We start from the raw sequence: 14,129 nt of genomic DNA, 5'->3' as shown, positions 1-14,129 counted from the left end.
AATGCACTGCTGAGAAATAAGGCAATTTTGTCTGTCTGAAGACAATTGTACATCCAGAACATGAAAGCAAAGAAAGGGTTCATTGTGTAGCTTTGGAAATAGAGTTGTTTCATGAAAAAAGATGAGCTCTAATAATAGTAAAAGTGGCAGAGACCCAGTCTGAAAAAACTCTCAAATTCTACTGTAAACAAGGCTTTCACTTTGAATTCTAGCATCCTCCATTTTTAATATAACTCCGCTACTGTAGCAATCTATTTTCTGCTCCTCCATAGTCAAAGAGTCAATATGTTTCCCAGCCACCTCTCCATAGCTGTACTGTGGTAGGGCTTGAAATCACAGGTACTGCCACAGTGTGGAATGTGGTCAGTTGTAAAGGAAATCGTGGCTGTAACTGAGAGATCAGATGAATCACCTGCAATTGACAACTGTTCTAGAAACTAACAGGACATCCCATGCACATTTTAAAACCAAATTAAAGAGCAGATCTGTGCAGAAAGGTTCCCAGCCTCAAAGGCCTTTCTGAAGCAGTTTACTCTTCACCATTTAAAACCTAACACCACAGCAGCATTCACACTTCTGCAAGGCATTTATTTTGTGAGGCATGAAGTCCATTTCATAACTGTGCAGCTTTCACCTGGCATTCCAAAGCAGCCTACAAGGAGCTGTTTTAAGATTTGTTTAAGATGGGCCACAGAGCTGCTGCTTTGTTGCTGAAGGAAAAGGCTTGTTGTGTCAACAAAAGGTTTAAGAGTTCAGATTCATACTTTCTCCTGTGACTTTCACCACACACTATTAAAGCCTTACACTGAGAATAGAGTCGATTTTGCCCACCTGCTTCAGTAACAGTAGGCAATAAGCAGAACAGCTCATATGCCAAGAGACTCCATGCAGTTTCTTACACCCAACAGGAAAAGCTCAGCAGAAAGTTTCTAAAACCAACCAAAAACATTCCAGGAGAAATATTCCCACCCTTGATTTCCAGCCAGCTCACCCCAGGTGATGTCTGGTAAATATTTTTCAGCTCATAAATATAAATCTCTAGACACCCAGCTCCCAAGGATGACCTAGTAGTCACTCCTGTTTCCCATCTACAGTCCTTAGATAGGTACCTCTACCAAGACTACTAAAGATTTTTTTTTAACTTTTTTTTTTAAGCAGCATGTTCAGTTTTGAGAAATACATCATTTATAGAAAGTTACCAAGTCAACAGACTTGGCCTTCTGAGTATCATTAAGTTTAAAAAATCCAAACAAAAAAAGTTTGAAGAAAGCCCTTGGCTTTTGTTCTCCCTACAGAGAAAGAAGGAATTAACAGCATCTATTTTTAGGCATCAAAACGTTGGTGTCTAGGTGAGGGAGTTACCCTCTACAGGCAAAGTGAGGCAGACAAGCTCTTGCAGAGCAGCTCTCCCCTTGTTTTGGGGAGAGCTTTTCCTTCTCTCATGCCTTGCTTCACAGTAAGCAAAGGACCACCAAATGCTTGCAAAGGACAAGTAATCAAGGTCCCTGAACTAAGTAAATGAGCAGAATGAATACTTACTAGAGGAGTTATCATTGTAATCCCATGCCTCAACAAGTAACGTGTAAGATCTCTGCAAAAGAGAAATAAGAGTTAGTTTTATAGCCACACATGACTAAGAAAAAAAAAACAAAACTATTTTTATTGAAAAGAAAAAAACTGGTCTCTGCCTTAAAATGGAATACTTGAAAACATAAATAGGTAATAGATTATACTTGAGACAAACATTATCTTCTTGAAACCCCATAAGCTACCTTATCCAGACCAACTTAGAAGACCTTTCACCTTGGAGAGCTCATCTTTGTCATCCTTAATGCATCTTATGTACTTAACCAGAAATACCACCTTGACACTATGCTGCAGCCACAAAGTATGTGTTCAAGAAATGTACATGGAAGACAGAAAAACGCCAGACTAGCACAGCAGCATAACACAAAATACAAAAACAAAACCCAACGAGAAAACAAAACCCCAAAACAAAACCAAACAAAAAACAAACCCCCCAAAACCCCAGCCTCCCACCCTCAAAAACTGCTTCAAAAGAATTAGTTACAGAGAAGTAGTCATGCTGTCCCTTCCCCCAATCACCCTGAAAGCATAAAGTGTTGCTAAGATTACTGTGCTCTGCCTCGACAGCATGATCTCTAGGGACTTTGCTTTTCAGCACCCCCTTTGAAAGCTTTGTCTGCATGAGGGCCATCACAGATCCCACAAGTATCAGGTAACTGAGGGAAGAACTGATGGGTATGGGAAGGGGGAGGGGTGAGAAAGCAGCACTGTAAAACAAAGGCTAAAACCAGACTATTTGGAAGAGAGGGGAAAGGGAAGATGCACTATCCACCCCGTGTCACATTTACAGACGCACTAATCTGCCAATGAGCTCTCTAGCACTCCAGTAATAATAATCATAAGCATAAACTAACTGAAGTGACTCCACGAGTTGGAAAGATGCCAGCTATTACATCTAAGCCACCTTTATCTCCAATCCTAAGTTGAGAACAAGAGCCATTAAAACATCTCCCCAGCTCAGCTCTATTATTATCCAAGCTGAATCTTTCAAAATTGTCATTTAGCTAACCATATCCACACGTACAGAATGATTCAAAACCAAAGCACACATACCAAAAGAAAAAAGCCAGGAAAAAAAAAGAAGATTAGAAGTAAAATGTTTAAAACTAAGTATAAATGAAGTAGTAAATATAACATCTTTCTGGTGAGAAGAACAAAAATAGAATGAATAAGAAGTTTTCACAAAGTTTTGATGTTTTCCCATAGAAGATGTATATCATAAGGTTTATTTCTTCTTCATTTTATCTGTGCTCAGTCAGACTGCTCTGCTTATTTGTGGCCTGCAGTGTTTAACACCTTTTCTGTAACAGAAAACAAAATACAGTTCTAAGAATAAGCTGCTACAGGGTGCAAGTGCAAGGCAGACCTCAAATTCCTTAAGAGAGGAGAAAAAAGAAAATAATTAAAAAAAAAAAAAGTTGAAGCAGACTGTTTTCTCACGACTGGACACAGCATGCAGCCTCTGAATGAAAACCTAGTTTGTGATAGACACCAGCTTGGAATAAAGCCTAAATATGTTTCATATTCAAAGCAGACTAGGATTCCATTTCGTTCACTGATAACTGTGGGAAAATGCTTCAAAAAGTAAGCAAAGCTGGACAGGCTGAGACACACACCCAACCTTCTATGCAGAGGCTCCATTGGCCCAAACCATTTTTGGTTACTATTTCATAAAAGTTACATATTATTTTTTACTATTTCAAACCAAGTGTCTCAACTTGAAAAAAACTTTTAAAATAAAACACAGCATGATAATTTAACAGTGTTTAAAACAGATTTAAGGAGTTCTTACACAAGTCTTTACAAACAAAGAAAAGCAGAATAAAACTCCTGAGCCATATTACAGATATAGATTGCACTATCTTGGGAGCTTCCTAACTAGTTTAATTACCAGCATTGGGAAGCACAACATGTAACTGCAAGCTTGGGGAAAAAAAAAAAAAAAAAAAAAGATAGAGAATGAATTATGGCAACCAGCACTACTTCCAATGAAGTTAAAGATGTTTTCCTTTCAGCCTTGCATAATTGTTTTGGAAGATATTTTGTCTAAACTCATAGCAACAGTTCCCGGTTGGTTCTCAGGACTGTTTACCAACACACCTAGCCCTTAAGGAAAGGAAAGGTTGAATCCTAGCTTTAAGTGCTACTGTTGCTAGATACTTGTGTGACCACTTTCCAACACCACACAGGAGTTTGTTTAAAGGGAAGAGGCGCTTCTGCTTAACTGCATGGAAACAAAATGCAGGGGGAATAGACCTATCCTAGCCATTCCCTTGTTTCCATGTGCCCTCTCTCACCCCATCTGAATATTTTAAATGAAGAATCCCAGTCCTGAAAAGGGATGATACAAAGAATGGCAGTTTAATCTCTTGGCTCTGTCCCTCTCCACACTGGACAAAGACAGACAAGTCTTTGTGTTAAAGATGGGACACTTCTAAACAAAAGACACATGGACACCCACAGCCCTACAACAGTGGCAAGCCTCCCTCAGCAATCTAACTACCACATACCCCTAGCCAATTCTCTCCCCCATCCCCCCCCCAAAAAAAGAAAAAAAGAACAAATAAACAAAAAAAAAACCCCAACCAAAAACACCACCAAAAAAAAAAAAAAAACAGCTAAGAAAACTAAAACAAACAAAACCCCCCACAAAACAGTTCAGTGCAGACTGCACTATTGAGATTTTTTTTTTAAGTACATATCATCCCCACTCCATAGATCAACAATTCAGATATCTCAGGAATGACTACTTACAGAATGGAGGTTTAAGTTTTCCCATGCCCATAGATGACCTCTGCCCATCTTTGAATAAATATATATAACCAGAGAAGAATTCCACATTATGCACCTTATTCCATCAAAGCAATGTCCTAGGCAACAAGGCAGCAGTGAACTCTCCAGAGTCACACCCAATTAGCCACTGTAAAGCTGAGCTTGACCAGAAGGCTAGGATTCTAGCTTGAGAGGAAAGGCTGCTTGAAAGGAACAGCAAGCCAGCACACTTTGCAGAACATTCACAGCCAAATCTGCTCAAATGACTGAAAGGCAGCATGGTCAAATCTAAGCAAAACTCCCATGAGTTAAGCTATAAGATGTGGAAAAATCTAAGTTCATAATCCAAAAAACAAAGCAAGCATGACGTGCAAGACCTTCCTCAAGACACCACAATTTAATCTTGATCCATTGATAATATAAGACCCCAAAATCCACCAGAAACTGTTCCTTTTAAGGGTCTGAAAGGGCAATGCAATATCTTTTCTGGTTATTTAAATTAAATACTAGCAGCTACAGGTAAGCAGGTGTTTAAAGCTCTCTGCTTGATTACCTTCATCCACCCCAAAGAGGTGGTTTTGTACATTGGCTTCTAAAGGCGTTCTGCAAGTCAGTGGGACAGAGCAAGATTAAAACATCAGGCTCATTAGTGAAAGGACTGCCTCCTTTTTAAAAGAGGTTGCAACTAGACAAACTTCTTTTCCTCCTGCCCATGTGGTTAAACCATGCAAGAGCTTTGCTGAGCATGTGAAACCATGACTAGACAAATGCAGTGGGAAGTTTGCGTTCTGAATGATGTGCCTGCTCCTCCTCTGCCAAACAAGGAGAGCAGGTTAAGCCCAGCAATGTTGTCCTTATGCTCAGCCAGCCACACAGAGCTGTGAAGACCAGTTTGAGAATGCTGCTTGCACTCTACCTAAGTCCCAGGGAAAAAGGCTGGGAGACTAGCATGCTGTCACAGAAAATTGCCAAGACCTCCAAGCAATCCGTCTTCCCTTCAGCTGGAAGGCAGTAAAAACAGAAACCAAGGGGTATTTCAAACTATTCAAAGGCCAGCAAAAATGACATCTCTGGACAGAGTTAAAGGCTAGTCACAAACCCACTTTCTTTAAACATGAGCAAGTCTCTCACTTTGGTACTCCTGTTGCCACATGACAAGTCACGATGATGCTATACAGATGCATCACAATGTCATGCCATGGTCAGCCAGGCAACTTTTACAATAGAATATTCCTTCAAAACTGCTGAAGACAAATAACTGGTTCCTCATTCAGAGAAGATACACATACTTAAGAAAAGAAGGGAAACAACCTAACCCTCCTAACCTGTTGTCAAATGCAACATCATCAGGAAGCTCATCTTTGGGCCAGCTTACAAAAAGATATGGCCACACCCCATAAAGCTGTTACTCTCTCCGCCCTGCATATATAAACAGTCCAAGCTGTAACAACCTCATGCCTCAGAGTCCATGGCCAAAAGCTAAGATGAACCTCAAGCAGGCAGCGCAGCCAAGGGCCTCATCAGAATATACACACATGAAAACAGAGCACTGTTCCTTTAGTCTTCATTTTGTGTAGTTTCTTCATTGCTGTTAGTGCCAGTAAACACTTCATTGCCACATAAATGAGAAGACATAAAAACAAATTTCACCATATTAGCAGCCTTCAGGAGAGACTTTCCCCCCATTCTGCCTTGGCACAAGCCAAGCCAGTAACTGAAGTCAAGACCTTCTCCGCGATACAGCCACCACCCTCCTGCCAAATGATGAAGGACACAAAAGTACCGCTATCCAAACTATGCATACGCTTAAGCATCCAGTAAACCAGGCTGATCTCTGATCTGGCAAGCCTGCTGGAATAATGAGTATCCTGTGAATACATAATGTGCTGAAGTTGCTATTGTGTGAAGTAAGTCCACGGTTTGTCTGGGAGCCGAGCAATGCTGAGTCTACTGCTGCTTCCTGTTGCTTGTCCTGTATTAGCATTATTTTTGGATAGGCCCCATTATGTTCTGTAATCCTCACTGCAGTCAGTATGGCCACGCTATTGTTCTTGGTTAATATTAGCAGTCAATGCCTCTGTCTGGGTGGCCGGACTACAATGTATTCCTATCATAAAACTAGCATGCATTAACTGAACAATCTACTGGGACAGAGCAGGGGAGACTTGGTGTCCTCCCTGCCTTAAAAAAATTATATATATTTTTATATATAAGTATAGCACCTCTTTTTTTTTTTTTTTCTCTTTCTTTTTGAGCTAATGATTTTAAGTTACCGAAGCTAGCAGAATGCATCGTATGACAACAGCATTTTAATCAGTGCCTTATCTTGTTACAGAGTTATTTTCTCACGGATCCCCACTTGTCAAAGACAAGTAGGTAGGCCAAGATGTCAATGGTTGCTTTCAACCTTCCTCAACAAGCAGATTACCTGCTCTTATCAGTCCCCCTACCTGTTTAAAGCATCCCACTGATAATTAAATGCACCAGTTACAAAAGGGTGGCAAGGTTAATAGAGAGAATACCTAGTAGCCAGCCAAGCAAAACAGCCAGGTTCACATAGAGCAAGCCTGAACAAGAAGCCTTTCTACTTATTTACCTAAGTGCATAAGAACTGGGTTGAGCTGGTAAAAGGAGTCTGGATGTTTGACTATTTACAAACCACTTTAACTACTTCTATCCACATTTTACAGTTTCCTCTGAATACTACAAGAATGAGTGCAATTTATGTTGCACAACAGTGACCACAGAGCTCCACAGACTAACAAGAAATGAAAACAACAGTTCCTAGTTTTGACATCTTTCCCCATGTTTGGGTATTCAGATTACCAGCTAAAATTATCAGAACTGTGTCAATTAACACTAAAAACTTGCATCTATCAGCAGAAATGCAAGATCAAGTTAGTCTGAATTTTCAAAACCAATCCTGGCTGAGGTATTACCAACACAAAAATACTTTTAAAAACTTCAGGGTAAAGTTTTTGCATGAACTGCAGGGCATCACACTTAAGAACTGAAGATGGAGTAAGTGCCATATATGACCACAAATTCTTGTATGGCACATCATCTGACTCAAATAGCTAAGGCCCAACTTTACCAGTTTCAGAACTAGTTTACTTCTACTTCAGCTTGCAATGAGGTGGCAAGTTTCCATGGTTTAACTAGAATTTTAAGCATAGAGCTTCAATTTTATGCAATTCATTTTCAGACATGGAGACTTCCAGCACAGACAAGCCAACAGGGCTGGGTGCATGTAGTCTGAGCAAGTTTAGGAACCAGCTCCAATGCCAGGCCCAATCCAGCTGCCACTGAAGGTAAACTGTAGCAAGTCTTGTCACTGGAACTTAGCCTTATAACTGGAAAAATTCAGGGAGCAGGCAGGATGAGGATTTTTAATAATATTGTCAAATGGATTTATGAAGATGATGAAACTCCGAACTGACTGGAACACAAGTAACTCTTAAGACTATGTAAGAAGTCCAAAACCTCTGAATGAATGCATAACTTCTCTGCAGTGCTGGGAAAAAACAGCCTTATAGATGCTAATTATGCTTCAGATGTCACTTAATACTCTCAGCTCCATTTTGATTAGTAATCCTTCAGCACTTTGAGTGCTAAAGATATATTCTTTAGCTACAAGTCAACAATAAATGATGCAATTTGGATTCGATTAATATGTATTTTGTTATTATATAAATTTCTTCAGATCTGCTCATGCTACAAGATGATTTACCAGGCATTCTTTTAGAAAAGCTTGAACAACCTCTAGCATTTACTCCACAAGCTTTCAAAAAGATACCAGGAAGAGGAAAAAAACAAAATCTAAAAACAAGCTTTAGTTTTGTGGCTGTAACCTACTGTGTGTTGTTTGTTGGTTTGGTTGGGGTTTTTTTAAGAAAAAAAATACATCAAATTAAGGTGTTTTTTTTTCTCACGTTCAAAAGGCTTTGATATATACTTTAATATAAGATGTAGGTTAGTATTTTGGAAGCCTCTTTTGTCAAGACAGAGGAAAAAAGTTCATTAAGCTTAATGAAAGAGCTTTAATGTTTTTTTTATCTCTTCTAGCCAGAAAAAAACAATGCCTACTCAGAAAACATGCTTTGTGTCTTCAGGAATCAGCAGCAGTAAGATTTGTCATTAAAAATGGGAAAGGCTATTTTATTTTTTAGAGTAAGGTTGAAATAATAAATGTTCAAACCCCTTTTTAATTGTATTTGATGCTAAAGTAATTTAGAGTCTGGAAGGGTTTTTTCCACCTCAGTAGTTTCCTAGTGTGTTGGTGCAATTGGCCCAATATTAAATAATTATAAGCATCATAATTCAGGATTAACAAGCCATTTGAAATTGGAGCTATGCATACCAAAGGACTTGCCAAGTTTGACCTCTTTCTTATTCACAGTCTTGCCAAACCCCCAAAAGATCTTTACATAAAACCAAAGTTTAGTGCTTAGTTAATTCGTGCACAGCTCCCTTAAGGTACAGCACACATCACACTTTGTGTTTTTTAAGAAAGGCGAGAGATGTGATTTATGTTGGAGAAGAGCTTGTGTCTACCATGGAATGAAATTTGAAACAGACTTTGACAACATGATAATTCCTTTGTTTCATACTTGTCTATAAGGCTTCATAGACCAAGTTTGCCCAGCAAGAAGATCACTAGTCTCAAAATGAATGCAAGAATCAGGGCTACATGTTGGGTGCTATTTTTTCTTACTCATTATCAACATTATTTTTCTTTCAATCTAATGAAGAATTGCTAGCTATTGCAAGGGCAGCTTTCTGATGCACTCCAGATCCTTTATGCAGGTCTGCTGCCCTGTCTCTTAGCAACTTACTTAAACCTCCCATCACTTAAATTAATTTATGGCCCACCAGCATACATATCAAATCTGACAAGAGCAAACCACATAAGTTATTAATAAGACTCCGACACTTCCAGTCTGCATTACAACTACAAGCCAAATCTAAAAATATGTTTAAAGCATACCATTCTCTTTTCTTCCTTCCTTGCATGATGAATGAAAGCCTCTAATGCAATATTACTATTTTTCACAAACAGTGTATGGGGTCAGCTTGACACAGGAAGAGATTTTTAGTCTTTTTTTTGAAGTAGTCAAGGCAACATGACTTCTTAATGTCACTCAAGATGGAACATCCAAGAAAAGCCTCCCTCAGACAACAGAACACAAACATACATTCAGAGATAAGCATGAATTTTTGGTCTAGGTCCTATTACCTTTACTGCAATTTTCAATTGGATGCATTCAAAGACAACTCTCATGGTTAGCAATTTGGAAATTGCAATGCTACTCTCAAGCTTTTAGTAAAGCCAACAGTATTCACTCATCTAAAAACTTTTTAAGCTCTGAAATTTCAGCATCAGATATGAGTTAACTAAGTTTACTACTTTATCTGTAGAGCTTCTAAAACGCCTAAAATTATTTGTGTAAAATTTTACTCCATGTAAGAGCTTTGCCACATTAGGTATTCTTTTGTTCAAATGACATTTGAAATTCATGATGGCTAGCACTAGCATAAAAGCTGTGTACTATGGAAATTAAAACTGGGAGGCAGGCTTGATAATTGCAAACAGACTACCATCAAAACAGACCATCACTCAAAAAGTGCACTTCTGCATGGGAAGATGCAAGAGCTTATTTCAAAAATTCCAATCTTAGGGACCAGAGTGTCTGAAGTTCTTCAGTTTTACACATCTCAAAGGCTGCAGTGGAGTTTTGCCACTGCTGCTCTAGGATTCCAGTGCTCAATTAGATTCAGCAGGACAATAGAAGCATTTCTTTCACTAAGATGCAGGCAAGCTTAAGAAACTTCTCATACGGTCCACACCCCCCATGTAAGGATTTCCCTTCCAAACTCTAAGAAGAAAGAGGTTGTTAGAAGGAACATAAACAGTTTTCACATTTTTATATACATACATATATCTTCAGATTCAAGGCACTCAAATTATTTGGAGCAGGGTAGGGGGCTAGTTAGTTTAAAAAACAAAAACAAAACCCTCACAAACCTGATGAACCTGCCTTTTCTGAAAAAAGTCAAAATGTGCCACACAAGTCACAAGTGCTGCAGCCGTTGGCAGAGCTTCAAATACCTCAGATTTTTACAAAGCCCTTTATCCCTTTGATGGCATATTTGATAACAGTTTTATCTCATTTCATGTTAGAAAAAAAGAGAAAGAAAGAAAGGAAGGACTTGTACTTGCAACAGAGAATACTTTTGTTAGCTCTGCTATTGTACTTTGTAATACTATCTCCTTGAAAATGCAGACTTGATTTCACCCTTGTGCCTCTCCAGCCCTCAGTACTCCAGAAGTCACAACTGACAGAGGAGACAGGTAGGAGGCAGCACAGGACACTTCAAGAACACATGGCTGCCTGCAGCACTTGGCCGTAGGACTACAAAGTGGGTGTCTACACCACTACAACTGGTGAAGGAATGCTTTCTGAGGCAGGCTTCCCACATATCCCACTCGCAAAAAAAAAAAAAAAAAAAAAAAAAAAAAAAAGGAAGGGCTGAGCTTAGGGGGGAATAGAAAGTCACCAGCATGCTTCCACCTTGCCAGCCGCAATAATGACAGAAGTTAGGAAACAAGATTCACCCCTCCCCTGCGTGCACGTAAGAGCCCTCCTCCCTTCACAAAAATGACCTAAGGCATCTAGGTTAGGATGACTGGATTTTCAAAACTGCTGAGCATTGACATATCCTAAGGCAGTCGGTGGGAAATTGTCTGCTTCAGCACCTTTGGAGAATGGGAGGGGAGGGGGAGAAAAACAGTTTTGTTTCCTAGGTGATCTCTAAACATAAGTTTTGCATAAATTTGGGAGTTTTCAGCTTTCATACCACAGCATCCCAGAGAGCCACCTCAAAACTCAAAAGACATGGTGTTGTGTGTGCATAAGAGCCCCCCAGCTCACCCTCAGTTTTTTCTTGCCTGCATGGAACACTCCATGCACAAAACACTGCAAGCACAATGCAGCTCCTGCCATCCAAGGCCACAGCAGCCCTGCGAGTCCAGAAACCCTATGGCCCTGGAGCCTGCACCTGTGGGTCTGTCCTGGGTGATGGTCATTTTGGAAAGATGGTACTCAGTTTCTGTGCAGCGAGCACTCCCCTCTACAGAACTGACTACATGAAAATGTCAACCCTCCTAAGCACTCCAAAATTAAAAACAGTCCTAAAGTTTAAGCCAGGGTTCTTTACATGATCAACAATGAAGCAGGCTTCAGCGAGTGGAAGGGTCAATCATCCTCCATCTCACCTGTCTACACAGCTGACCTGTATTTGCTAGAGCTGTCAATGCTGGGAAAGTGCCTGGCAAAGAGCCCCACCTCCCTTGAGCCATCGAGTTTTGCACACAACTAGAAGGAAGTGAGAATCTATGGACCAAAGAGGCAACCAGACAGGAAAAAGTGTGCTGTGGGGAAGACAGCTGAAATGGACCAAAACCTAAGGCCAGGCTTTTCTCAGTCTTTAGCTTCTAGAGTCCACAAGTACCTCAAAATACAGCAAGCTTCCCAGGGAAGCTGGCAACCAGTTAATGAAGAGCAACAACAGCAACTCCCATCAAGACTAAGCAGTGCAGTGAGATTTCCCCTTGGGAAAAGCAGGAAGCCTTCTCAAATATGCTCCAGGGAATAAGGCCAGCTATGACACACACTTTTCACACGGGATCCCTCTACAGCCCTTAACTCGCTCTCTTTCAGCTTAAATCCAAGACTTCATTGGTTAGGAAAAAAAAAGTAAAAAAAAAATAATGAACTTCTGACCTTCAAAGTCTCAAGAGACTTATTCATGCTGTGAAGTGCAGAGATACTCGGTTTGCTTCCCGGGCCCATTTAGATCCCCCTCACAGCACATCTGACTTTCAAATTTAACAGGCTATGCATTGTGAGCCCCAGGGAACAAAAACACCACCACATTTTACTCATTTCTGTGCTGCGGATTCCCGGTGCCCTTGCCAAGATGCCTGCTCCCTCCCCAGTCCTCGTCCCTCTCCCCCTGTGCAAGGAGTTCGAGCTCAGCTCACTATGGCCATCTGAAACAGGATCATCTAACAGAGGCAGAACCAGAGCAGGCCACACACTTACCGGCCAGGCGAAGCTGAAAGGGATAACAATCCGGTTCTTTTCATTATTCCGGTTGTACTTTAAATTGAAGGTATTTCCTCCGATGACGGGAGTAGATTTGGATCCAAAGCTGCAAGGACCGCCAGCAGTGACCCGTGATTGATACTCCTTCAGACAAATTTTAAAATAGGTATCACACTCATCTCTGGTGCATTTTTTATCTCCTGGGTTTCGGGTGCCATCACAGCAATTTCCATTTTGCAGTTCACCATTCACGTTTTGCATGGATAAGATCTCCAACTCGAACTGCCCCGATGCTAAAGTCACCTGTTAATTCCAAGAAATAATGAGGAGGAAATAAAAAGAAAAACAAACAAACAAAAAACCCAAAACAACAACAAAAAACAAACCAACAACAAAAGAAAGTTACTTTACTTTTTTCCCAAATGCAATCTACAACTCTGCAGACAGAAGTAACTTTGTGTGTTCTCAACGAGAGCACAGTTTAAAAAAAAACAAAAACAAACAACCACTCCAAACTTTTCTCTGTCAGACATGCACAAGAAAAGCTCGTAAATCATCCCAACCAAACGATACCATTAATGCTAAATAAGAACGTAAAGTACCAACTCCAAAAAAACCGCAATGTGTATGTGAGGAAGGCTTCTAAATCGTTCAGAAATAAGCCTAAACCAAACCAAGAGTGCATACGCAAGGGTAAACCCAACAAAACGATGTAGCTAAAGCACTCTGGAAATGCAAACTCTGCCTTCTCCGAGCTGCAGCTGAGACGGGAAAAATAGTCTCCCTGCTCAAGGCTGCCCAGCTGAAGTCAAAGCTTGCTCATTAGTCAGCTCAAGAGTACTGTTACTGGTCCTAGTTAGGAAAAAAAAAATTTAAAAAAAATTAAAAAGGAAAAAGGAAAAAAGTAATTTCAGGAGGGAAAAAGCGATTTGCAATAATAACATTCTTTATTCCAAGGGAATTAGGTCTTCCTACAAGGAGGACTTCTGCGTTTACTATCACCGCAGGAAAGTTACCAGCAGAAACTCCGCTCTGACGGGGGGCTTTGCAAAAGAGCCTTGTGCACCACTAAAGCTTCGAGGATGTTTTAAACCAACGACCCCTATCACTGCGGGAACCCCATTTCGCAGAAAAAGCACTAAAATTACCGACTCGAGAACCCAGCTCCGGCTCGCTGGTTCCCTGATTCCTTCCCTCCCTCCCCTGCCGCGAGAGGCTGCAGCCCAGCAGGACGCGCGGTGCCCAGGTACGTACCTTTGCCCACAGCCCCAGAAGGGCCAGGAGGAGGACGAGGGAGCACGCCGCCGCGGCTGCCCGCCGGGGCGCACGCATGCCGCCGCCGCCGCCGCGCTGCCTGCCTGCAGGCCGCCGCCGCTGCTGCCGCCGCTCGCTCCGGGACGGGGAGGGCCAGAAGGGGAGGAGGAGGAGGAGACGCCGCCGCTGCTGCCCGCCGCCGCCCCGCTCTAATATACCGCGCCGGCCGCGGCGCGCACCCGCGCCGAACAACGCCGCTTTTCAAGCGCTTTCAATAGCGCCCCGGTCTTCAATGCAAAGCAGCCCAGCCTCCTTTTATTCTCCTTATTCTCTCGCCTCCCTCTTTTCTTTCCCTTTTCTTTTCTTTCTCTCTCTCTTTTTTATTATTATTGCGATTATTATCCCAAG

General features: G+C 41.2%; 1 protein-coding gene across 1 annotated transcript in view; it reads right to left on the bottom strand.

Moving 5' to 3' along the window:
* The window catches only part of JAG1 (jagged canonical Notch ligand 1), a 35,472-nt gene extending 21,673 nt beyond the window's left edge, over window positions 1-13,799 (bottom strand). Inside the window, exons 1-3 of the mRNA XM_030448259.1 lie at window positions 13,722-13,799; window positions 12,465-12,770; window positions 1,540-1,591 (exon numbers count right to left, since the gene is read on the bottom strand). Coding sequence (XP_030304119.1) covers window positions 1,540-1,591; window positions 12,465-12,770; window positions 13,722-13,799 — 436 coding nt within the window. The remainder of the gene's footprint in view (window positions 1-1,539; window positions 1,592-12,464; window positions 12,771-13,721) is intronic.
* Between the last annotated feature and the right edge of the window lie 330 nt (window positions 13,800-14,129).

This window comes from Calypte anna, chromosome 3 (assembly GCF_003957555.1).
Source record: "Calypte anna isolate BGI_N300 chromosome 3, bCalAnn1_v1.p, whole genome shotgun sequence".
In the NCBI taxonomy this organism is placed as follows: Eukaryota; Metazoa; Chordata; class Aves; order Apodiformes; family Trochilidae; genus Calypte; species Calypte anna.
Note: the sequence above shows the minus strand (reverse complement) of the source record. Positions and strands in the feature narration are given on the sequence as shown.